We start from the raw sequence: 27,481 nt of genomic DNA, 5'->3' as shown, positions 1-27,481 counted from the left end.
TACCTCATTGGTAGGCACTTCCTTATCAAGACAGACCACCAGAGCCTCAAGTACCTTTTAGAGCAGAGGGTATCTACTCCCAGTCAGCAGAAATGAGTTGCTAAACTTATGGGATTTGACTACAGCATCATGTACAAGAAGGGAAAAGAGAATGTGGCGGCAGATGCTCTATCAAGGTTCCCTATGAATAGCATTCAACTATTAACCTACTGTATCTTCAGACTTCCTTGCAAGGGTGCTGTCATCTTATGTCGGAGATCAACACTTACAACAGCTGGCAACCCAACTCAGTCAGAGTGCATTAGCTAATCCTGTCTATTGGTTAAGAAATGGAATCATATACAGGAAGGGAAAGATAGTGGTTGGACCTGACAAGCTTCTCAGGGATGACATTTTGCATTTCTTTCATGATAGTGTTGTTAGAGGTCACTCAGGGATGGCTGCTACTTTGCATAGAGTCAATCAAGTCTATTACTGGAAGAAGATGATGGCAGGAGTTTATGAACATATCAAGAGTTGTGACACTTGCCAAAGGTGTAAGGGTGAGAATGTAAAGTCTCCAGGCCAGTTCCAACCCCTACCTATTCCAGAAAAGGTATAGCAAGACATCAGTTTAGACTTTATTGAGGGACTACCTAAGTCTCATAATAAGTCTGTAGTATCAATGGTTGTTGATAGGCTCAACAAATATGCTCACTTTATCAGTTTAGTTCATCCATATACTGCATCAACAGTTGCCCATGCTTTTTTAGACTATGTGTACAAGTTACATGGTTTGCCCCAAACTATAGTGAGTGACAGAGATACTATTTTTCTGAGTAAATTCCGGCAGGCCCTTTTTTAGGCTCAGGGGGTTCACTTGCACTACTCTATAGCCTATCATCCCCAATCAGATGGGCAAACAGAAGTGGTCAATAAGTGTGGAGAGTTATTTGAGGTACATGTGCAGTGATAGACCCAAGGATTGCTTGCAGTATCTTCCCTTAGCCAAATAGTGGTACAATACCACCTACCATTCTGCTATCAAAATGACTACTTTTGAAGTTTTATATGACCAAAACCCACCTCTCCACCTGCCTTATATTCCTCACAGTTCAATGGTCGACCAAGTTGATAGGAGTTTGCAGGCCAGAGAAACTACTATCAGACTACTCAAGCATCACCTCTTGTTAGCTCAATCTAGGATGAAGGCTCAAGTTGACAAACATAGAACTCCTAGGAGCTTTAACGAATGTGACATGGCTTTTGTAAAGTGCAACCATACAGGCAAGTATCCTTGAAGAATCACTCTTACCACAAGCTGAGTCCAAAATACTTTGGGCCCTTCAAGATCATCAAACAAGTAGGCATTGTGGTCTATCAGTTGGACTTCCTCCGCAGGCAAAGATTCACCATACATTTCATGTCTCTCAATTGAAGTTACAGATTGGTAATGCCCCAGCTATGCCCAACCTGCCGATTACCCTATTTCCTCATGGGTACATTATATTAGAGCCTGAAGAGGTTTTGGATAGAAGAATACTCTCCAAGAACAACAGACAGGTTACACAACTTTTGGTGAAATGATCCAACTGTCCCACTGAAGATAGCACATGGGTAAACTTGCATACCTTGAAACAATAAATTCCAAACTTTGTACTTGAGGACAAGGACTCTTGGGGGGGGGAAGTTGTTATGTGATGATAATGTACATAGGGTAGTAAAGGAATTCATAGAAAGTCAAGGGGTATCTTAGCAAATATCATTAGTTGGCAGTTAGAGGTTGTTAGAAAGCTGTTATAGTGTTTACAACAGTTAAGTGTTAGAGAGGGCTTAGAAACTACTTAAAAGGAGAACAATTCCGATTGTAAGGCATTGAAGAAGAAATAACAATACTCTCTTTCTCTTTCTACAGTCTAGACTAACTCTTTGTAAATTGTTCAGGGGCTATTCTTCTATTTTAGCTCCTTAGATTTACGAAATTCACACTTATTCAATTAAGTACACTCCACAAGTCTTAGCAGATTGAAACTCCAACATTTTCTAAAGACAAAATTAGGACACTTCTCAATATGTGTTTCTTATGTGAAACAGGCTTTCAAGTGATATTATGAAGTTAACGCCTCCATACGAAAGCATTTGCTTCATGCTTAAGCCTAGGGCATACTATGATTCAGAATATAGTCATTGTTTGATGTAATGGATATATTTTATCATGTCTAGATATTTTCATTAACTTCACATTCTTGGGAGATTTGCACAAATAGTATTTTTTTAGTGCATTGTTTAAGTTGTGACCCCATTAATTTATTTTTTTCAGGGTAAAAATAGCTTCGCGGCTAGTATTAGGTAGCTATATCCCGAGGAATCGCCAGGATCTGACATTGATGGACATTGTACTGAAATTAGGTTCAAATATTTTTGGTAATGGTACCTTATTTTGAAATCCATGACAGGAGTTTTAACTTCACAAGTTGAAACTCCAAGGTACTATTCTTGAGTTCAAAAGATGTACCATTGGTAAAAATATTCCTTTTAGGTTCAAACCCTTGCAACAATTATTGGGGTTCAAACTTTTATATGTTCGAAGCCGAGCAACAATTATTGAAGTTTGTTTAAAACTTTCTAGGTTCAATCAACAATAACAATTACTGGAGTTTAAACCTTTATAGGTTCAAAACCTAGCAATTATTACTGGGGTGATCCTTTCATATTGTTTCAGATACATTGTGTTGAATTCCTGAATTTTTCTTGAATTTTACACTAGCAAAGGCTCAATAGTCGGACTGGTAGTTACGTTGCCAATGCATTTGAAAATGCGGCCTAAAAGTAGCTACGCCAACCAATCTTTTCTTTTCTGGCGGAAAATTACTAAAATTTTGCCAACAGTGCCAAAATTGGTTCCAGAAGGACCCAGCTTAAATGGGAGAAATTCAAAAATAGCTAGATTTACCGGTGGTCATTCGAAAATAGCGACAGTTTCAAAAGTCATCGAAATTTAGTCACCTTTCATGTAAAGATAAATCTGGAGTTTGGAGTTCCAGTATACTTTGCTGGAACTGCAAAGTATACTGGAACTCCAATATATTATACTGGAGCCAGCAAAGTATACCGGTTCAGCATAATATGCTGGAAGTTCATACACAGGTGCACCGTACTCCAGTATATTATGCTAGACTGGTCTCTCTTGCAGCAAAATAGTGGCTATTTTTTAATGACTTGACAAACTGGTTATTTTTGAATGATCAGTCCGAAAACTGGCTAGCCCGTGCTATTTTAACAGGTTAAATCTGCTTACGTTCTTTGCTTAAGATTTGGGCCAAGGCTTTGGAACATTGATGTTGCAAAGCCCAAAAGGCATAATGATCCATTGGTATTGAGTATTGACTATTGAGCATTGGAATCCAGAAAGTTGTCTTGTACCGATCATTTGGGTCCATGCGCAATTGCTACAAAATTGGACTACTCATTATGAATATTTTCAGGCGACATAATATTCCTACTATTTAGAAGCGGGAGTAAGCAGGACTTCGTCGTCCTGCTTCCCGGGGTAAAAATGGAATTCCAGCTATGGGCTATATAATTGGTTGATCGGTCCGTGTGTATATTGTATTTTGACATTAATCAACAAAAGATCTTAATCAAGAATGCGCCGCGTGTCCCATGCGTGAAAAGCTGGGCACATAATTACCTTTGTGCCCTTTTTGTACTAATCGATGGTTCTTCTTCCTAGGTCAATATGTCTCTACACTTTCAGCTTTATCTTCAAGTCTTCTCTGACAGCATCGTCTCATCCAAATTCGATGGTATAGATAAATTTCCAAAATTCAGTTTCCCTTCCAATGAATTCCCCATTTTAATGTTAGATATTGAGTTAAAATTGGGAGTTCTTCGGTAAGTTTCTTAACTTTCTATCTGGAAATTTAGGAATTAAGTGTTGAAACATGTGGCACCTTATTAATTTACAGCTGCGTGTTTTCAGTAATGTTTCCCTTTTGCAATTCCTCGCAGTATTCGGTTCTTTATTAGCTTCTCTGATTTCGCTACTTTCTCCGTTTTTACTGATAAATGGTCATATTTGTTATATTATGATCCGAAGGAAACCAGTGGCGTGATAACGAGTATGGACATGGAGCTAGCACGATAGAACTTGGCCGGACATACAAAGCTGCTTCTCCCATTACGGACACCAATTTGTGAAAGATAAATATCATCTAATGTATGTATTATCCATAAAATGACTGCAAACTGATCAAATAAAAAGTAGTCCAAATTGGTAAAATGGTGTTGTTGGACCATTGTAGTCGGGTTCGATGTAATTTATTTCCTTTCCCCCGAAGAAAAGGTATCCAGTTTGAGTATTTTTTAGATTTCAGAGGTGTTCATTGTTTTGGGTATTACAGAAGTTAGCAAGAAACTAAGCTAAAATGTAGTAGGTCATGCACTTTTGTTTCTTTTCTTATTTTTTTTAATGGTGATTTATAGTTTTATACTCTCTCTCTTTTGGACATAAGATGGCTTAGAGATGTTATGCCAGTTATTTTTTGTTGCATCTTGCATTTTGCCTCACTGTGATGCAATGTTTTCATTAACCTGTTAATAGGAATGTCAGTCTCCGGTTAATTTTTAGGTAAAATACTTTTAAGGTGAAAAATGAGCCTTCATTTAATTGTGGCTGCGTTGCAATATTTTTGCTCGCTCTCGACATCAAATTCTCCATTTAACTTGTGTACTTGAATAATAATCTGATGTAGCATAGTGACAAAATTTGCCTTCTCAGATTTACTATCCAAGAGATGAATTTGTGTACGTTTGTTTGCTTTTAACCTGAAATGTGTCAAATTCTTGGACAATAGAATTGTTGACTCTTACTCTTCAAAAGTTTTATTCAGGTAGACTGTAAGCACGTTGTAGATCTTTTAAAGCTTATGGTACATTTCCTATATTCTTGTCATTCTTAAGTCATTCATAAAGATAGATGTCAAGGTGTTGAAATAGCTTCTCTGATAGTCATGATTTAGATGTTTATCCTTTTTGAACGCCTATAAGGATTGACATATTTCTGCTTGCTTGGGATGTCTATACCTCTCTAAACTATAATCTTGTAGTGGTAGTTGCGGCCACATTTATTGTCGAAGAGGTACTCTCCCAGGCATCCTAAATCTCTTTGGTATTCTCGAACTTTGCTTTTTTGCAGTTCTGGTTATTGCTTTCAGCCTAAGAGAAGGCCGTACTTGAGGTGTACGAAGTTTTCGATACTCATCCCACATGTATGTGATTAAATTGAAATTTCTTGGTGATTTGAAAATAAAACTTTGTTTGCTTTAGATTATTGTAAATCCTCTCTTTAGGAATTATGAATTCTGGTTTGTGAGTAATCATAGATATCCTAATTCACTTCCCTGAAGAATATATATGTTTGACTAGGATATTGATCTGGTAGCTAAACATATCGAGCTGAGAAGAAAATAAGAAGCTTCACCATTTCCGTGTTGACTCAAACATCAATATCCTGTCCAAATTAATTTGCCAGCAGTGTGAGTTGTGTGAAAAATAGCTTTGAATCTTGAGAATAAGAATGTCAAAAATATTATATTTTAAAGTGATACCTGCTTCATTGAGATCTTATTTGAATGAATCTCCCTCAATCCTTTTACATGTGGTTTTAGAGAAGAATGTTGTTTAGTTTTGTCTGTGTAAATGAACTGCAATATTTTTTACTGCAAGCTACATCTTGAGACCAATTTGATAGTAATCATTTTAATCATAAAAAAAATGGGAATGAAAAAAGAACTTATAAAGATGTAAATGTTTATTCTCCAAAGCCTCACTCTGATAAAACAGATAGATCAATTTCTGGTGAGTCAAAAATGGTGGTGGGGATTGGTTTTGGGCAATCACAATATATTCATAAATTATTGCAGTTTGCTCCTTCATTAGATGTGAACATGTAGTGGTCAAATAAGATGATAACCTTCTCATTAACTACCCCTAATTATTTTAGCTTTATTTTATCTTTCAAAACATGATTATGAAATCTAATATGTTACACAGAGTAATATAAATCTTTCCCTATTTACACAACTCAAAGGCCGCAGTGACTTTTGTTATCTTTATTTTTTAAAAAAGGCCAAGGCAATGTGACTTTTAAACAAAAAAGCAATTTCAGGATGAAATAAAATATATTTGCTTCCAGCAAGAAGGGATTAATTAGGTTTTTCATTATCAGAAAGGGTAAGCTACTCAATCTATAATTTTTAAGTTCAAGTTTCCTCGTAACAGGGAATCGATACGTCATGCTGCACAGAAAAATGAGAAATCAATTTATCAAGCTAAAACCAAGTACCTATATTAACCATTTACATTGAAGAACAATCTAGCCTGAAGAGTAACTATAAATTCTGCATAAAATCAGCTTTGGAGTGAATAGAATAAAACATTCAAGGATTGACAAAAGCAATTGGAAGAGCCAAAAGGTTATCATCCACTTTTGTGATACTCTTGGATATTTTTCAGAAACCAAAGGGTTATATTGCCAGTTTCTCTATCCTCCTCTGTGCTTTCATCACACTGCTAATATTTTGTTGTAGTTTTTACATGTATTTTAGAATCTTTTTCTTCCTGCCAACTTTAGTCAAAGAAGAAGGCACTGATGAGGAGATAACGGGGATGATAACCTATGAAATTCAATCCATGATAAAAATGAATCAAAGAGCTAGAGGAGAAGTTTGAGGTTATTAAAATTCTACCTCTAACCATACTTAGTTTTCTTGTTTTGGTAGTTATATTTTTCTTCTATTTTGATATCTTCTAAGCCATTTTTATGGTGATAATATGAATGGTAGGTATTTCCGCTTTTAAGAGATCCTCTCGATTCAAGAAATATAATCTTGAAGATATATAGTGGTAAATTCGGCTCTGCATCTTAGTTTCAGATTCATCAACTGTGAAAAAGAATTAATAATATGTTGGCTTCATGAGATCTGTGATCCAGATGATAAGAAGGTAGAATATATTTAAGGAAATATAACTAAAGGAGTAAATGCAAAGAATTCATGAGGTTTTTCTTGAATATTGAGAAGCGACCAAAACTAGCTAGGGGTCCGAACACAAGTTAAAGTTACAAGTTTTTTCGTGATTGAGTTCTAGATAATTAATAGCGTTAAATATTGAAATTAAAGGGTTAGATAATATATGAAATACTTGTGGGGCATACACTGTTTGTTCTAAATTTGTTTGCTCCTAATTATTGAGTTAATCTATGTTTTCTCAGAAAGCTTTGCTTTTGGTACAGGAGCTCAGGTTTTCTTTGCTCTTATTCAGCGTGACCGACTCAATAAACATTAGAATCTAGGACTGTCCTGTTGTATATGCTGCATGCTATATTGGAAAAGCGTCAATTGTGTTTTATATTTCTATTAGATGTCAAAATTTAACGCAAGAGTGCTTTTAGAAGTGGTGGATGTTTTTATAAGCTTGTTAGAGTATTCTTCCCCAAATGTTAAAAGTATGTTCGACTATCTATTAGAGTATTTATTTTGCTCGTTTATGAACAATTGGCTGGAAGAAGTGACAAATTTTTATTTCATGTAAAGATCCTTCACTCAAATGCTCAAGATGAGCACCACTAATAGAAAAAGAAAAAAAATTGAGGGATCAAGTTAGGTTTGTAGCAAACAGTAAACCAATATAGACTAGGCGTGCTTGACGAAGGGAGGCTATGAAGCTCAGGCCTTAGGATGAATTCTTCTTGTCTCATTATTGAATTCAAGACCAGCGTATTAATTAAGACCGACAGTGGAGGGAACCATCCATGAATCGCCTCTATTTGGTTATAAGCTCAAAAGTAGATAGACTATAGTAGGTTCATCACTGTGTTAATTAGGCTGCTACTAAAGGTTCTTATGATTTGCTTGAAGGCAATTATTCTTACTATTAATTGGTCGTGCTGATAGGTTCTATTATAGTATGTAACTCTATGTTAGTTTCTCAAAATTGTAGGATACATGATTAGATCTTTTAGAGCACCAAATATTTTCAGTTAGATCTCTTTTTTTCTTTTGCCCTTTTATTTCGTGATAAGGGGGAGGAAGAACATATTCATTACTGGGGTTGATTATCTTTTTCTGTTGAGCATCTTGTTGCCACTATGAGTTTGCTTCGTGTTGCTCCGAAAAATAGGAAATTGAAGATGATATCTTTTGCTTTTGGTCTTCCCTTCCCCTCTCAATTATGCTTTATCAGTTCATCTTAGCACATAATGTAAGGACTTCTAGATAGTACAAGACATGGACAAACTTGTTTGTGAATCTTAAATATACTTTCTTGGCACTGTGGTAGGAGAGAGACTCAAATTTTTGTTTATACTTAGGCCTAGGTAAATTGCACCATTGATATAAGGGGGTGTAAATCTTAGAGGTGTCAGGAGCATAGAGATATGCGAAAAAAGTTTGAAATGTATCGATTAAACAATTATTATCTGATACATGTTAGGAAAGAAAATTTCATTAGTGAATGGGAGATGAAAACTCCTCATTTTCTACTATTCAAGACATATTTGTTAAGCATGATTCATGTATAATATTAGTTTATAAGGTTTGTTGATCATTTCAAAAAATTGTCAGCTGGAAAAAAATTATCATTTCAAATGTGCAGCTAACTCTTAACATATTGGATATACGTGCACCATTTCTCCAAATGATCCAATACTTCCTCTTTCTGACATTCCACCATATATAAGTCAATTACAACATAGTCATATATCATTTCTACAAGCATATATGTTTATCAACGACATACATAATTGGATATCAAACTATTTTTTTGATTCTCAGAGTTTGGGCTTGTGCATAGCATGATCATCAAAATTAGTACCTGTAACCCATGTATCTCATTTCAACTCCACAAACTAATCAGAGTACACTATGAAAAGTTTATCCACTCCTTCCATAAAATTACTAACTTATAGGTTTGGGCCCGGGTTCAGCACGGGCCATTCCACACTAGTCATAAATACAAGGCGTTGCTCATAACTAAGAATGCCATTGGAGTATAGTCCGACATCAATTTGTCGAAAGACACTGCTTCAATTAACATAAATAAACATCAATTTGTGACAAGAAGTAAAGTCTTAGAACCTTTATAGATACAGATCTACATACAAGCCGAGTTGTGATAATTGGTCGATGCAGTTTGCACAAAATTCTGCGTATGCCCCTATTCTAATTGAATAGTTTGATGAAAGCAGCAGGTAGTTGGGCTGTCCAATCTTTTGTTTTCTGCTTTCATCTGCACAATCACTTTCAACAGCAGGCAGATCAAATGAAAGACACTGAGAGTGACTAACTAGTGATGTCTCTCTTCATTTTGTGTGGTCATTCACTCGTGCCAATTTTTTGGTCATTTTTCTGAGAAGAATATTTACATTATCTATCAGAATATGGACTTTATGTTGTATTATTGATGCTAATAAAGTCAAGTGCAATGCATTTATCTCACCTGTCACATTAAGGGTGTTAAAGCTCTATTCCAACCACAGTAGAAGAAAGGTTTCTTGTTGATGTGTAACTATGTAGTCCACAAGAACTTGACGAAAAATCATATGCACAGAATTGCAAGTTAAAGCATCATTTTCCGTGCACATGAAATCTGATTGCAATAGTTTAAATGTTGAAACACATGATGAAAGCAAACAAGATGTTGAATCAATTCCGTAGCAAAAGAAATCTTGTCCTCATACTTTAAAACTTCCAAAAAATTATCCGAGATGGAGCCCAGAAAGCAAGAAAGATTTCAATGTTCAAGATTTAATCAGTACAAGAGGTAGCCTCTATACATAGGCTGAAAATCATGTAATGAATCTTCTAGTCTAGTCTTAACAGATAATAAGCCAAGATAAAAAATTTAGGTGGGGAAGACCCATAGTATACTGCCATTGGACAACAACCAAAGCAAGATTTTCCCATCATGTTCCAAATCACAAAAGGTTCAACTCCTAAGCCCGCTTATTCCGACTAAGTGATCCATTGGCGAAGTACGTCTACTCAGACTGTCACACTGGCAACGAGAGTAGTAACAACATATAGTGGAACAAACTAGCAGCACATAGGCATTCAGTTAGCTCGAAAACGGACTCGTAGTTAGAAATCAGATGCTTCCTCAACAACTATCTTTAGAATATCCTATCTCTCTCTTCAACGCTTTAAAACGAGCTAAAAGGCTTCTCTTAAAGCAGAAAATAGGAATTATAGTAGTTTCAGCTATTCGATTCGAATGAGCGCTCTCACTTCCTTTCCTTACTACGATATGCCCAAAAAAAAAAAAAAAAAAAAGTGCAACATATCAAAGAGGGATGACACAACCTACATAATATATGCGAGCCTTACGTGGACGATTTGGTAGTCTTTTCAAAAGAAAGAACCGACCATCTAATTCAACCTCTACTTCTTAAAAAAAGTGCAAGAGCGTTTGATTTCATCCTTCACCCTATCCTATTTTAACTTCATACGAAACGCCAAAGCACATAGTTGGATTTACCTGCCTAAGCTATGGTAGACAGAGGCTGATACTTGTATTGGTGAAAATAGTAGGTACCCTGTTGAATAGTCGAGGTACGTGAAAGTTGACCCGAACACCACTATTATAATTTTTTTTTTTTAAAAGGAGGAACAATCCAAACTTTTGTTAGTACTTTGTGGGGTTACTTTAACTGTATGTTGAAAACAAAAGTTCAGGGAGTTTATAAAGCTGCAGAGGCTAAATAAGAGAGTCAATTATATTCCATCATACAGATAAGTCACATTTCTTCTTGAATGTCTTTGTTTACTAGTTTGAGGTAATGGAGTCATCTAAACTCACTGGAGGCACAGAAGAATGCAGCAACGAGTCGGGATGGACAATGTATATCGCTTCTCCTATTCATCAATATAATCAAGAAGACTACGATAATGGTGATGAAAGAAATTCGAGGAAGAGAGATAAGTATCTTTACAATGATAATGACGATGATGACAATGAAGATGGCGAGAGTGATGACTCCTTAGTTTCGGATGCCACGTCTGGTCCAGGTCATCAAGAAGTATGCACAAGCATCGATAGAAGTCATGGGAAGCTTCAATTTAAGCATGCAGAAAATGAAACAACGAAGCTTTCAAACAAGGAACACCACGGACAGGTGAAGAAGAAACTGTATGATATAAATATAAAAGCAGCAAAAGAAGATTCAGGACACAAAGCAAAAAGCAGAATAGGTTATGCGTGTAGCAGATCAACATCTAGGAGAAAATATTAGATTTGAGGGGGACACTGAGCCACTATATCTTTTTTTGTTTAGAACTATTACATCAATGAGGTAAGAAAAATAAAATTTTCTAACTCAGTTGACAGGAAGGAATAAGTATAGGATCTTTATATATGGTTTCAGGACACAATAAGTCCGAGTTCTGAAACAAAAATAGTAGATACAGCTAAGTTTCCTCGCAATAAACAAATAAGAAAAGAGGTATGACTACTTCCAGTTACAAATACAAGTCAAAGAGTTCAAATCACATTAGGATGAGCAACTGCAGAAGTCGATACAGTCCTGTTAGAATGTAACTACTTAGTACGATAATTTGAAAATTGAAACGTTTTAAATTAGCATACAAACATTTGCATTCAGTCTGCGTGTACCATCTATTGATTGGAAATTCACAGGGTGACATCAAGAGAGCCACAGCATGGTACAATGATTACAAGAGCGGAATATTAAGATATCTATTACAAAAAATAGAAAACCAATTCATGCTTGAAGTACACGATCTTGGATATGTCCAATAAAAAATAGAAAACCAATTCATGCTTGAAGTACACGATCTTGGATATGTCCAATCAATAGAGTCAGTCTCATGGTAGATCCTGGGATCATGAATCACAATCTATGGACAACTGCTTGGAATCTGGTAATGAGTAGAGGCAAATCCACGATTTAAACTCTCTGGGTTCAATCTTTAAGGTTATTAGCACTGAACCCGTTGTGTTTTTAAAGTTAAAAGTTTATATCGACTATTTGTTACAGTTTTAGAATTTTTATACATAAATTTATGCTCCACGCTAAAAGTACTGGGTTCAAATGAACCCCGTAGCAAATGCTGCATCCGTCTCTGGTAATGAGAATTTCAAACACCAAAAAACTTCACGGTTCAATGTTGAACGTGTGCAGAGAAAGCAAAAAGAGACCATAATGCACTTTCCAATTAATTCAAAATAACATTTCACCCTGGGTTGGCTAGGAGGGGGTGAATTGAAGAAAAGAAACAAGGAAACTTGAAACATTTGATACCACTTCAAAACAGATGAAATTTAGGAGTGGCAAAAAGTTTAGGTCTAAAACTCCTTGGCATTAGTTGATCATTATCCTTAGAGAATTTCTTATCCCCATGGATATGATCAAAGAATTATCCTGAAAGATTAAAATCATGACTTGAGACGTCAAGATCTGTCAGTAGGCAAAGGAACTAAAGTCAGTTCCAGCAACAAACAATTAGTTTTAGTGTAAGAGATTAGTATTTAGCAACCTTGTTTCTATGACAAGACACATCATTTAGCTGGTAAAATTTCCCCTAACAACTTGTCCAAGGGAGAGAAGGGAAAAGATACTTTCCTGAGATTTAGTCTCAGCATGAGGAAAGTGAGACAGGAACTTGGAGCATGGCAATTTTCTGAAATAAATGAAAGGATCCTTAGCTGCAGAGAATGACAATCACTATGTATTATGAGAATTATATGAAGGTTCAATTGCCTGTTAATAAAAAACAAAAGGGAAAATTTGCAACACACAGAGCTTTCCTGATTTTGATGACACGAACGGGTGTATGTGACGATTCTCAGGTAATACTCAAAATATTTCAACTGAATCAGATACTAGCAAGCACAACATTTGAAATATGTAAGATGAGGGAAACGAGTAAAATTGACTCAAATAACAAAAGAAAATGAGAAGTGCACATCATCCTAGATTCATATTGCAAAACAAAGAACTGGAGAAAAGGGCGTAAATGAAAGAAAAGGGCCAACGCCTTAAAGATACAAATAGGCTTCACAACAACATAGGTAAAGTTCCAACATTTGAGAGACCAGATGACAACATGATACTACAGAATATAACCTCCCAGATTCAATGACAACACGAACCTTATTCAATTAGGTCAAGTAAAAAGAAAACATCAAAAAACCTCAGTTCTTTGACTGTCTCGCAATCTTGAACCACTCGGTATGGTAAGATCCCGGCACATCAATCCTCTCATATGTATGAGCACCAAAATAATCTCTCTGAGCTTGAACCAAATTGGCAGGAAGTCTTTCCCTCCTGTACGAGTCAAAGTAAGCAAGACTTGAAGACATACCCGGTGTACTAATACCCGAGTTGATAGCAAGGCAGACTACTCTTCGCCAAGCAGACTGTCGTTCAACCATCTCTTTTGCAAATTCTTCATCCACAAGTAGATTAGCAAGATCCGGGTTTCTGTCATAAGCCCCCTTGATCCGATCCAAAAATATAGCACGGATAATACAACCACCCTTCCAAATCCTAGCAAGTTCCCCTAGTTTCAAATCCCATCCCTTTTCAACGCTCTTTGCCCTTATCAAATTCATGCCCTGAGCATAGCTACATATTTTGGATGCATAAAGTGCCTTTCTCACATCGTCAATCAACTGATTCTTATCCACGGACTGGTCAACAAGGATATCACTAACCCCGCTAGCTTTAAATACTTTAGCTGCTTGAACCCTTTCATCCTTTAATCCACTAAGGAATCTTGAATCCAATGATGAAGCTATTGTGGGTGCAGCAACTGACAGCTCAGCAGCTTGCTGAACGGTCCATTTACCAGTACCTTTCATCCCAGTTTTATCCAAAACTTTGTCTACAAGATACCCGTCTCCTTTATCATCCTTGATTCCAAATATATCAGCTGTGATTTCAATCAAGAAGCTCAGAAGCTCTCCTTTGTTCCAGTCCGTGAAGACTTGTTGTAATTCATCATTAGAGAGCTTGCCAACAGATTTTAGCACATCATAAGCCTCTGCAATTAACTGCATGTCACCATATTCAATTCCATTATGAACCATCTTAACAAAATTTCCAGAACCTCCTTCACCAATATATGTAACACAAGGGCCACTGTCGACTTGAGCTGCAACCTTTAGCAAGATGTCCTCTATGTTCTTGTAGGCTTCAAAAGAGCCTCCAGGCATCAGTGAGGGTCCGTTGCGAGCACCCTCTTCACCGCCTGAAACTCCCATTCCTAGATAAAGAAGACCCTTCTCGGCCATTTCTTTCTCTCTCCTCTCAGTGTTCTCATACCATTCGTTGCCACCATCAATGATACAGTCTCCTTTCTCCATGTAAGCAGAAAGGGTTTTGATGGTCTGATCAACTGGTGCACCGGCCTTGACAAGAATGATTATGACACGGGGCTTTTGGATGGAGAGTACAAAGGACTCTGGATCATGAAAGCCATAAAGAGGAAGATTTCCTTCCTTTTTAGCTCGTTCAACAGTCTCGTCAACTTTTGAAGTGGATCGGTTGTAAACAGATATAGGAAATCCTTTCTCGGCAATATTGAGAGCAAGATTTTGTCCCATAACAGCAAGCCCAGCAAGGCCAATTCTTGTCGGTGTAGCCATGTTGGTTACCTGTTATAGGAGGATGTGAGAATTTCATTTTTTCCCTTACAATGAAATGAAAACAGAAAAGGTTAAAAGAGAAATAGAGCAGCAATAGAGAGAATAGATCACAGCAACTTCTAAAGCAGATTCTGCAAAAATTCCCTGCCTCTCTTATATCTGTACTGGTCATTTGGTCTTAGGTTGAGCAAATAAACCAGAGATACCTGATACCTACCGATTTGCATCAGTCAAAAACACTACGAATGGTTGAACGTTGATTTAGTGAAAGATGCTTAAGACGGACAACAACTTCACTATCCAAAGGCAGGTAAAGATATCTGATGGCTGAAAAATCCTTATTAGAAATAGATGAACAGTCCCTTCATTATTTGCTTATAAATTCAAAAACAAGGTTCAAGAAAACGGCAATTCAGATTCATTTAGTATGACTTTAAAAGACGGGTTTGCGGACAACAAGAATGGCACCAGTGAAAATGAGAAAATAAAGACATGAGTGATTTTACCGACAACTCTCCTACTCAAGAGCAGGGGCGGATTTAGGGGGCGGAAGGGTGTTCACCCGAACCCCCTTCATGGAAAAATTATACTGTGTATGTAAAGCAAAATCTGCTTTTTTACAGATATATATTATGTTTTGAATCCCCTTGACATAGCCCAAAAGCATAGCTTAGTGGTCAAGAGGGTTCAAAACCTTCGTAAGGTCATTGGTTCTATTCCCACTAGCTACACCCTTTTTAATTATTTTTTTCGAACCCCCTTAGCGGAAATCCTGCCTCCGCCACTGCTCAAGAGGAAAACCGATGAAAGGAGACAACAACAATGAAAACAACTGCACTGGAATAGGAAGTTCAATAACATTGTCCATCTCAAACTCACATTCACTGTATACCTTCAATTTGTATAGAAATGAAATGCTAAATAACCCTTGTAGAGACAACTCTTGAATCATAAGTAGACTCAACTTATGAGCTTAGTGGCAAAATTAATTAACTGACTCAATTTATGAACTTACTAAATGAACTCAGGAAGGTCAATACCAACATAAAATCTAAGAAAATGGCAAAAATGGCCGATGTTTTGGCTAACACCAAAAATTCATGCTGAGACATGAAACCAGGCCGAAAAAAGAATTGAGCCACAATTTTTGAAAACTGAATAAACACATTATAAAACAGATCAGGCAAGAAAAAGCAGGAAATCGAGTTCGAATTGCTTTACCAAACAGCAGGTAGGACAAAATAGATTAGATTATCATGAAATACTAAAAAGTGTAGACAAAAGGGTGATCTTTGCAAACAAAAGAACCAAGTAAATCGCTAGATTTTCCATCCGATGAAACGAAAAAGTAAAAGTGCACATTCTTACCTAAAACCTAGAAGCACAAGAAGTAGCAATAATGTCCCACAAAGACACACACAGGGGGGAAAAGGAACTAGGCGATCCACGTATTAAAAACCACGGGTAAAGTTAAATCCACCAGCTACTGAAACAATTCAATCATAAAACACCCAGTTGAACACAATGAGCAACTCATAGAAACATCCAAGAATTTAGGCCAGATTAGAATCAAACACCAAACAATCACAAAAAAAAAATCAAATCTTTCACAGATTAAATCGATTCAACCACTAAACAATCACAAATAAAGATCATAACTTTGACAGATTAAACTTATCCAAAACAAAACTACTACTACTACTACTAGTACTACCTCAACCAAGTACCAAGATTTTAACTGATGAAATTTACTTCAAGTAAATGAAACAAGGAAAAAATTATGAACTGGGTTGTCGAGATCAAACCTTTAACAGATAAAACTTACTCAAGAAGATCCTTTACTACCTCAACCAAGCACCGAGATTTGCTTCAAGCAATATAGTTGTATGAGATTTCCCGTTAAGTAATTGAAACAACAAACAATTTATGGACTGGGGTTGTTGAGATAACGATCAGATTTGTGGAAAATTGAGTATAAATAGTGAATGCATGAAGATATAATTGAATGGTGTGAACTCAAGTTTGTAGGTTAAATCAACTAAAGCTGTTTGAAGTGAGACTAGTTCAAGAATGGAGAGAAAGGACTTCAGGAGGCGGCTCTAATCTTCTTTTTGTCAAACGCGGGGGTATCCCTGTTAAACAATGGCTGCTCGCTTATAGTATTCTCATGAATTTTCAACTATACGGTCCTTTAACAAATTATTACTATAATTTTCGACATTTTCTGACGTTCCTTTTTTTCTTTTTTTCTTTTTCTTTTTTGTGTCTATCTTTTCCTAGAGACATGCCTTTTCCGGTCCTTTGATCCATTCACTAGTTATAACATAAAAAACTATTTGTACAAATAATTAATAATAAAAAAATTATATAAATAATAAATTAACAATAATGGGATTTCTATGCATAAATTACTTACTTTAGATCTTTAAATAACTTAATTTCCATATTGCTAACATACATATTTGTATTTCTCATTTTATTTCGCATGAAATAATAGAATACATAAAATAGTTTTTTTTAGGGAAACTTACACAAATGTCCCAAATAAGTTTCAACTTACCAACCTCTAGCTATTAGTCATAGACTTGCCAAAACTAGCCAAACATATATAAAAATTTAAAAACCAAATAAATAAGGTTCTTTCTCTCAAAGAATCACATGCAAAAATCACCTTCCATATATTTTAAGCGTGATTAGCAACATTAGATGCAAGACGGAAAGGAAATTTTATGGACGAGGTAGCAAATAAGGTGATAAAATACAAAAAACAATATACAATATTCCAAAAATCTAAACAAAAAAGAAATTTTTTTAATGGGTATAGTTAAAATTCATTGAAAACATATAGATAAGTCAATATACAAAATTGGAGGTGATTTGGACTGGTTTTGTATCAAAATTCGTAATTAAATCAAGTTCAACAAATTCTTCTGCGACATATGTATCAAACATGTATCTCACACACAGGTATACATGGATATACATGTGATACACAATCGATACAAATATGATACATATGTGATACATAAATGATATACAGTGTGATACACATATCATTTTTTTCATATTCAGTTTTTACTTCGAATTTTCAATTCAAATCATCTCAAAACTTAACCAAATCATCCCAAAACTGAGATTTAAGTTCCTTAAGATATACCCAATCTATTCTAATAGCACCCACTCAAAAGAAAATAAAATTGATATTTTTTTGCTACAAATAGCTAATTGGCTAATTTGGCTAATATTAGTAATATTTTATCAATTGACCAATTTTTGTAATGAGTTACCTATAAATGGATATAGCTAGTAATTTCCCTTTTTCTTATGCGACCAATTACTATAACAACAATAGCCCGGTAAAATTTCACTAGTGGGTCTGGGGAGGATAGTGTGTATGCAGATCTTATCCCTACCTGCAGGAATAGAGAGGCTTATGCGACCAATTAAACATGGTAATAAATTGGTATACGCACCCCTTGTGATGGGTTAATTTACACCTATTAAATTGTGGCTACATTCTCGAATAAATTCATATTAAATTCTAAAAATATGTAAAATGATTAATTACTTCATACTAAGTTACTAACCAAATCAAATTCTTTCTCATTAAATCAATAGATAATCTAGTATATTATGAAATGAAATCTCTTCTGAAAATTTTGCACTGTATCTAGTTTCAAATACTATGCAAACTGTTGAACAATACTTTCTGTTAACAGTACATTAAGTATTTTTATATAAAAAGAGACATCATGTAATTGCAAGTTTCACAAAAAGGGTCCTTCCTTGTTGGTAAGTGGGTGGATGGGCTGTTAGGTGAAGAAGACAGTCAACTGTGACCTCCACAAAGGTTAGGTGGACCTAATATTTTATTCTTCGACCAAACTCAAGTTCTGCTCACATTTTATATGTTAGTTTATTTTATAGAGAATCTTCAAATTTCAGATTTTGTCAACTATTTTGTACAATGTCAAGAATCAACAACTTGTTAATTTCTGGACAAGAAGGTTGTTTCTTAGTAGTAATATCTAAAGCTCATCTTAGTGCATCAAATTTCCAGAATAAATGTTAGTAAAACATAGTATGGCGGAGAATCAAAAAACAAATTCGATTGTTCTATTGATTTTCGCAATTTAATTATCTAGTCTCGACTATGACAAGTCCTTTATAATTTCAGACAACAGCAAGCTCTCAATTATCAATGTCCTCAGTCCGCATTGATCGATATCGATAAGAATAATACATCTCAGTAAGCGCAAAAGCCTTGCCTCTACCCTATAGTACACCTCTTTGTTGTATAAACAAGTCCGTACCAGAACAAGCCGAGGAAAATGCTTCTGTATAAGAATAAGGTAATAAATTGTTCCTGGAATTTCTTAGCTTGGCGATAATTAACATTTTATTTTATTTTCAGAATAAGCTACTAAAATCATTGATCAAAGGACTACTTCAACGATTAGAATCTCGGTTCAAACTAATCAACCCACCAATTCGCTACTTTGTATTTGATAAAATATTTTGTGTGGACGAGAAAATCATTTTTTTTTAATTGTTAAATGTGGACAGAGAAACTCTTAGTTGGAACAGAGAATGTAAAAGCAACTACGTAGCAAAGTGGGCATATTCCAATGTCAACTTCAAAAATCAATGTCATTGAAAGAAGCATGCTGCTATTTTGAAGAAGCATTAAAGAAGTTTCTAGAACACAAGAAAATATAAAAAATAGAAAATAGCCGTCTCAAAACTGCATATTCATTCTACTATTGCATACAAATGCCTTTTTCTAAGAGGAAATACTTCTCTCTATCTATTACAAATACAAACACAGCAAACTGTTACTGCTAATCAGTTAGTTCATCTCTGCAGCAGCTCCTGCCACACAAGCAACAATGTGCCTGATTAAGTAAAAAGGATAGTGGAGGAACCCCTTTTATTTCTTGAATTTTTGTTTGCCATCTTTTTTTGTTTTTGTTTTTGGTTTTAAATAACCTCTGTAGTGTTGGTATCTACCCTGCCTGCATAGGAAGCCATGAATCAGTGAGTTTGTGCACAAGGAAGGGATAGCATTAGCAACTAAAACACCACCGAACTTCTTCAAACTAGACTCGAAAGGCAAGCACATACGCACATAGAGATAATAGCAACAACAACATACTCAATGTATTTTCTGGGGAGGGTATTATGTACGCAGATCTTACCCCTACCTTGTGGAGGTAGAGAAGTTGTTTTCGATAGACCCTCGGCTAAAGAAAAGCTTTTCAAAGCAGGTTTGAAAACGAAAACAGTAGTAAAGAGTTGAGAATAATGCAGATAAGAACAGTAACAATAACAAAATAACAAAGCAATAAGATAACCAAAGCAATGAAAACAACAGGTAGTAATAGAGATCGAGAGATAAGATAATACGAGAATGATAATAATAATACTAGTGATACGGAAAATAAGTAACAAATACGGTATTCCAAATTCGACTGCCTACTAACCTTCTACCCTAATCCTCGACCTCCATATCCTTCTATCTAGGGTGATGTCTTCGGTAAGCTCAAGATATGTCATGTCCTGTCTAATCACCTCTCTCCAATACTGCTTCGGCCTACCTCTACCTCTCGTAAGACCCACCACTGCCAACCTCTCACACCTCCTCACTGGTGATAGTATAATAGCACTAGTATCAATAAATAAGTGAAAGTATGGTTCATTGGTTTATTGTTTATTCACAAATGCACTTAGAATAGTACTCTAAGCTAAGCTCTTTCATTATTTCATGACAAGCGAAAGAACAAGAATTCGAAAGAATGGTGCCTGTTCTCGTTTTGTTTCAGCCAGAGGGAACCATGAGGAGATGTTACCAACTAATTTCCCAAGGACTAGTGGCGCACAATTTGAGACTCGGTAGATAATAGGCCCGTCCCTCTACCCTTCTCCAATTAAACACCAAGCTTTTGTTTGCAGCAAGGTTTGGACCCGTCTGCGCCTAACCCACACATCACAAGCACAGTCTATGCTCTTACAACTAAACCAAGCCCGGGGGGCAGATCACCTCTGTCTTTGAAGAGATTTACTGCTTGTTCTATTCTAGGGGTAGGTGAGGGTGGGGAAGAGACGTCTAGTTTTAAATGGAGGCTGGGTAATTTGATTTACAGTCTCACTGAAACCACCGACTACAAATTCTCCTACAGGTAATGATGTTTCATTAGGCATATAAATCCAGACTGATTGTCCTATTGCTCCATTTTTCAGTTCAACTGTTCACTTCTGGAAAGAAAGGTTTTCTCATTCTAAAATAAAACCATCCAATTATATAAGAAAATAAAGGTACTACAAGACTCACTTTTACACAGTTTCAAGTTCTATTTATCAAATGATAATATGATGCATATTTGTCGATCTATTCGGTACTAAACAACTATAATTCCATCTTAATTTCCATGCCCTGTGAAATTATAAAAACTTGCATTGTAGGGGAGGGAGTTTATTTACCTGATAGCAGACCTCACATGGTCATTGCTTATGTCATTAGCATCAATAGGCTATGTTACAATTCATGATTGAAGACAGAGAAGGGACTACCAACTTGTCTTAATCTGATAAAAGACACTGGCCTCCTTAGTGCAATACTCTAGTTTGCCTAGAGTATTAATCCATATAAAACACTGCTTAATGCTAAAAACAGTGGGAATGTTAGGCACTTTAGGTGACAGATATAATATACCCTTTCATAAACCTCGTATTAGACTGTAAACTTAAATTAGATGGATCCAGGGCATATTTCTGTGCACACAAGACACTAACAACTTTTACAGAAAGCTCACATCAAGGAGGATACAATCACTTAAAAAAAAATTCTAACCCCAATTTTCAATCAGTTTATGGAAGAATCTTGACATTTCCATGGAGCAGTTGAAAACAAAATCCATTTAGAGTATTTGAGCAAGCTCATAAAGGCATTGTAAAACACGGAGCCGAGGGAAGGTACATAAGGATATCAGAGTTCTTTGTTAGCAAATTGTTGTTTTCTTCTCCATTTACCACTAATCTTTAGTCATTCTGTTAGAACTTGACAAGTTCTTCATCAGTATCACACTCTAACTCCCTCTATATACTAGCAATAACATGATGGCAGTCTACATATGAGTAAATAATTGGTTCTAAGGCAGTATAAGTTCAACTCCAAGGTGAATATGACAAAAAAATGATATTTGCAGAGAAGGAAATAACAGAATTTCACATTCTTCTTTTACACCTTGAAGGGGACTTTGCATCATCCTGATACAGTTTTGGTCCTTAAGTAACTTAGATGACCTTATCTGTTAAAAAGGTGGGACTTTAAATCAAATTTGCCATCATAGTTTAACCTATTCAATTATTAGAGTACTAATTGTATAAACCCTGGCAGTTAGCTTTATACACCCAGCCATCAACTTGGAGTTTGTGAGAATCAGGAAACTATGGCCTTTCTCCAGATATATTTTCTCCAGGTTACATGTATCTTCAAACAAAGTGATGCCGCAGAAAAGTGGATCCTGGATTTTGAACTTTATGGGTCCGGATTCGGAATTCTACAACATTTTAACTACTTTACTGTGTTCAGAATTAATTATTTCTACTTATTTAGTGATTATTAGACACATATAAATGGTCTAAGCTGAAGCTACAGGGTTCAGATGAACCCCTAGCTTATGCACTAAATCTTCATCAGGAGATAATATAATTGTAAAAACAACAATAAGATGCCTCAAATTAAACCAAAACTATTTGGGGTTATCTATTCCTCATTAATCATTCCACCAACCTCTCAATTAATTGTGCTGATCGTACTCCATTTGACTAAATTTCGTAGCTCAATTGAACTAGATTAATACTCTAATTCTCCAAGAAACAGGTGCAGTTTTTCACGGAAATTGAAATTTCACACACCCAAAATATAAAGCAAGAAAAAAGCACAAATATTGATACCTAATAAATCCATAAGGGGGTGTAGATTCAAGAAAGTTGCTTAGCATTCTGGTAAAAAGCAGCAGAGCAGAGAATTGAAGCAATGAAAGCAAAAATCCCTAATCCAATCATTAGGGAAAAACCAGCTACCACCAAGTCCATCATGCATTGCAAGCTTATCCCCATCAACATTTTCTCTGTTTCTCTATGTAGATAGTATATGCTTAATTTCCTTCTAAATTAAAATAACAGGGGTCATTTCTCTTTAACACTCGTTTTTGCTATTTATAGAAAGAAGATAGAAATGGATAAGAATGGGTGTTTTAGCACCCCGAGAAGGAGAGAAGCAGAAGGGATCAACTCACAGCGTGTGACGAATTGTTGCAGAAAATGCATCGGGAAGGTTGACACATAATTACACTTACATTCACATATTGGACTCAAAACAATTTTCTACCGCATAAAAAAAATTACTTTTTTATATAAAATACGTTATTATATTGTGTTTTATTTAGCGGAATTTTAGCCGTTAAAATAAAGCACGGTATAATATCGTATTTTATATATAACGCGGTATAATATTACGTTTTACTTATTAAAATAAAAGTCTCTCCTTATTCCCCACGACAGAAACAAAACCTCCATTTTTAAAACCAAAAAACAACGGTCCCCCCCCTCTTTTCCTCGAAAAAAATTCGACTGGACCCCACCCGTCACACAAAAAGTTAGGATTATAGGTCCCGCATACAACTCAAGCCTTCTATTGTTGTGGTTTCCTTGTTTCGGGCTCAAATTTTCAATTTTCTGACTTTTCTAAAAAAACATAAATCGAGGTATTCCGATTTTGTTTATGTCGAAACTCGTATAATAATGCATATTAATTGTCTTGAATGTGTTTTCATGTTGTTTTGTGTTTTGTTTGCAATTAAATTAGTATGTTATTTTTATCCGGATTAAACTATTAGTGTTTAAAAAAATAGTTAAAAGTTGAGAAATAATTTTTCTTGTTAATAAAAATGTTCATAAATTTCTTTTACTGTTTTATATGTAATTTCGTGAAAGTTATGTTATTAAAATATATTTGTTGTTTTTATTTAGTTTAGATTATTTATTTGCTTAAAGACTAGTGCCCTTTTAGCGTAGTAAAATATAGAGCCTTTTAGCGTAGTAAAATATAGAACCTTTTAGCGTAGTAAAATATAGAGCCTTTTAGCGTTGAATCTCTGTAGTTTAAGTATCTACTAACTACAAACTCTGTCCAATTAGACTTTACAAAAATTAATTATTTAATTTATAAAACAAACACACAGAATTATGAAAAATATTGAAATTGGCACACATAAGAATTAAGGAAATCTTGGGGCTACTCGGCCTCAAATATCGAGCGTGGAACTCATAGATATATATGTTGTCCAATTAAAAATTAATTATTTAATTTATAAAACTAAGAAAATTCTAAAAATATTGAAATTGACACACATAAGAATTCAGGATAGCTTGGTGCTACTGGGCCTCAAATATCGAGCCCGGAATTCATAGATATACACTCTGTCCAATTAAATATTAATTATTATAACACAAACACACAATTAATATTGTTTAATTTATAATATACGACATAGACGTCCCGTCTGTGCATCCTGGACCTTTCTCGGATGAGATATTAGTGTTACAGGGCGATCATAGGTCCGCCTACGTATGACCGGGAGAGCTAGTGGAGCAGACTCTCCGCGCCGGGAGAGTGGACGACGTGTGGGATTTTATGAGGGGTAGAGATTTCCATCCCCGTGTAGTCCAGTGCCTGCGTGATACGGGCTTCCATAGAATTTTTCAGATTGGGCGGCTGCAGCTCGACTGGTCTCCGATCACGGCCTTGATAGAGCGGTGGCGACCGGAGACACACACTTTCCACCTGCCTATTGGCGAGGCTACCATCACGCTTTAGGATGTTCAGGTTTTATATAGGCTGTCTGCTGATGGACTGGGCGTTGCACTGCCTCAGTATATGAGATCTATGTCACGTGCCCAGTATTTGGACTTGCTGCAGCAGTTCACTAGTTTCAGGTCACAGGGTGAGGCTGTAGCTTTAGGGGGCAGTCGCATTTCTGTGACAACTATTAGACAACATTTGGAGGTATTGCACCCCGACATCACCGACAAGACAGATGATCTACATATTCACCGGTACACGAGGTTGGCGCTGCTCCTTCTTTTTGGGGGTGTCTTGTTCCCGAACACTTCGGGAAATCTAGTGAGTATGCGATTTCTACATCATCTTTAGCAGCTAGATGAGTTACCCCAGTATAGCCGGGTGCTGTTGTTCTTGCTTACCTGTACAGGAGTATGTGTCGGGCAAGCATGGGCACCTAGAGCGACGTATGTGATTTTCTATGTTCATTACTTCCAATTCTATATAGTGAAAATGACTCTTAAACTTTACGTCAACCTTGTATGTTAGGTTTGGGCCTGGGAGCGGTTCCTGCCGTTGCAACCACCTCTACCACCATTACCTCCGGATGTAGCAGCTCTATTTCTCCCTCTAGCTAGGATGTGGGTTCTCCAGTGTGGAAATTACCTAGCCATTGATGCTCATCATAATCTCGCTCTTGTTAGGGATGTGTTGGATATGCTGGAGGTCGCACGGGTAAATATGTACCTAAACTTACTTGTTATAAATTCACTTGTGTTGCGCATACTCACTTTTATGTTATTATTTGATAGTTCATCTGGACGTCATACAACGATGACTTGATAGCTGGACTGCCCGATTATTGCTCGGTCGGCCGACTATTTGGAGCACTTCCGTCCCGCTGATGTGCCTCGATGTTGTGGAGCATCATGCTACAGTGTGGGTACTTCGCTAGTTTGGCCATACGCAGACTATACCGAGGGGACCTACATGGGAGGCTTTACATTATCAGCGGGATGATCGTTCGAGGGTGGATGACGCATTTGTAGCATGGCTAGAGGCACAGGTCCATACTTGGGACCTGTGAGAAGACCTGATTCGGCCCCTACCTTCACAGATCCAGGCGGCAACTTCAGATGTATACGTCCTGGTACCGCCGCATTACCCGACTGATGATCGGTAACCCCATTCATCAAGCTGGCGGTCGGTACAGATCATATGTCAGAAGGCACGAGGCACCGGTATGTTTTTTTTGGAACCCATACTTATAACTGTGATATAGCGTTCTGTAATTAATATTTTAAATGTTGTGCAGGCTATTGGTCATTATTTATTCTACCAGTTGGGACTGCAGATGCAGCAACATGCCGACAATCATGCAGTCACTGAGTATGGCCGGCAGGTGATAGAGCTGGCTCTCCGGACACTACAGCGAGCCAGAGAGGGCGAGAGGTTAGATCACGCTACTGATTATGTGGCGCCAGAGCACCACCATCAGGGTAGGCCTGTTGCACGCCCGAGGGGACGGGCATGAGCCATGGCTTCCCCACGAGGCAGGCGTGCCCCACGGGGTCTTGGGGGACGGCGAGGAGGTAGTCCCCAGCAAGGGGGCGTTGAGGCACCTGTTGAGGCACTTGATGAGGATCTTGGAGATAATAAGTCGGGTTATATCCCTCAGCAAGACGAGCCTTCCAGCTGCATGCCATCGTACAGCCTTCAGCTAGAGCTGCCAGCATCGCAGGTGACCCCGTCAGATCCATTATTGATCACAGGCACGAGCTTCACTGCAGATATAGAGCACTTCTTTTCAGGCCCATCGAACGCAGTTGAGGATCGGTCAACCCCAGACGTGGATGGTGAGCGCAGGTTGAGTTTTGGCTCATCATCGTCGGGTGCGGCGAATCTATCACAGGCGCAGGTATATTTGTATTACTATTGTCACACCCTTTTTTTTTACCAAACTTCACTAAACCCCTCTTAAATAAATAAAAGGATTTATAAAGCTTGAAAAGGGGTTTTAATTAAAAAGTGACAAAATTATGTTCAAAAGGAAATAACTCAGAGTCGTCACCTGACATTGATTTCGGTGTGCCAGGTCACCGTTTTAAAAAAATAATTTTTCCTTTAAAATACTTTGGACTCCAAAACTAAGTCCGCACCAGAGATTTAGGTAAGGAGGTTCATTTGACTCGGGGAGAAGGTGTTAGGCACTCCCCGAGTCCCGTAACTAGTACGGTTGCGTACATGATCAAGTTGGCTTTTAAAATATTCGAATTGAGGTAATAAACACAGAAATGAGAAAATTAACATATAAGAGGCTTGAGGTCGTCCCCGCCTAATAAAGAAAAATAAAACAAGAATAAAACACTACAAGTTCCACTTTTAGCCTCCAATTACAGAATACTACGGGGGCATTCCCCGGAATAAAATATATACAAATACTTCGGGGCATTCCCCGGATAAATTTAACTAAAGAAACAACCTCTCACCTCAAAACTAACAAAAATTCTAAAGTTTCCCTACCCAGGTGTTGACGGCCTGAGCATGCTCCTACGCGAAATAATGAAATAATAATAAATAGCAACACAATTTATCATGAATTTCAAATTTTCTTCAAATCATATTAACGGTATTATGGCTTATTGCTTCCTGTAAGCCCAAATTTCTTTATGTCAATTTGTTTTAGCTCAACCCCATGGTCATTTATCTCATAACAAGATTGTATTCATGTCAGTTTAAAATCAAGCAATTAAAATCCAAAACATTCACCAAAAACAAAGAAGAAGTTGAGCCACAGTAATTAAAAAAATAAAGGATCATCCAACTGAATATTAATCTAAAACACAAACCATCAGAATTATACCACAACAAAAGAACATATGAAAATAACGAGAATAAGAGAATAGAGAAAGAATTGGACCTTAAACAGAGTGTTGCCAATTAACAAGAGTTTCTAACTTTACAACTTCTGTTTGGACGCAAATTGCTACA

The 27,481-nt window shown here is 36.6% G+C and overlaps 1 protein-coding gene and 1 long non-coding RNA gene across 4 annotated transcripts; both read right to left on the bottom strand.

Annotated features, from left to right (window-relative positions):
* Positions 1–12,958: 12,958 nt before the first annotated feature.
* On the bottom strand, positions 12,959–16,821 carry LOC107828170 (6-phosphogluconate dehydrogenase, decarboxylating 1). 3 transcript variants are annotated; one of them, XM_075233320.1, is made up of 2 exons: positions 16,452–16,821; positions 12,959–14,655 (listed from the first exon to the last, which is right to left on the bottom strand). In XM_075233320.1, the coding sequence occupies exon 2, from the start codon at positions 14,644–14,646 to the stop codon at positions 13,192–13,194; it is 1,455 nt and encodes a 484-aa protein (XP_075089421.1). In that variant the 5' UTR covers positions 14,647–14,655; positions 16,452–16,821; the 3' UTR covers positions 12,959–13,191. The 3 variants fall into 3 exon arrangements, with proteins under 3 accessions (XP_075089421.1, XP_016510917.2, XP_075089422.1); XM_016655431.2 differs by having other exon boundaries at positions 16,472–16,819; XM_075233321.1 differs by having other exon boundaries at positions 16,492–16,774.
* Positions 16,822–19,277: 2,456 nt separating this feature from the next.
* On the bottom strand, positions 19,278–22,949 carry LOC107828169 (uncharacterized). The gene is made up of 2 exons (XR_001657688.2): positions 22,603–22,949; positions 19,278–19,661 (listed from the first exon to the last, which is right to left on the bottom strand). It is a non-coding gene; the product is annotated as an uncharacterized LOC107828169 (long non-coding RNA).
* Positions 22,950–27,481: the final 4,532 nt, after the last annotated feature.

The sequence above is a fragment of the Nicotiana tabacum genome, chromosome 16 (genome assembly GCF_000715075.1).
Source record: "Nicotiana tabacum cultivar K326 chromosome 16, ASM71507v2, whole genome shotgun sequence".
NCBI classification, from domain to species: Eukaryota; Viridiplantae; Streptophyta; class Magnoliopsida; order Solanales; family Solanaceae; genus Nicotiana; species Nicotiana tabacum.
This window is presented reverse-complemented; position numbering and strand designations above follow the sequence as displayed.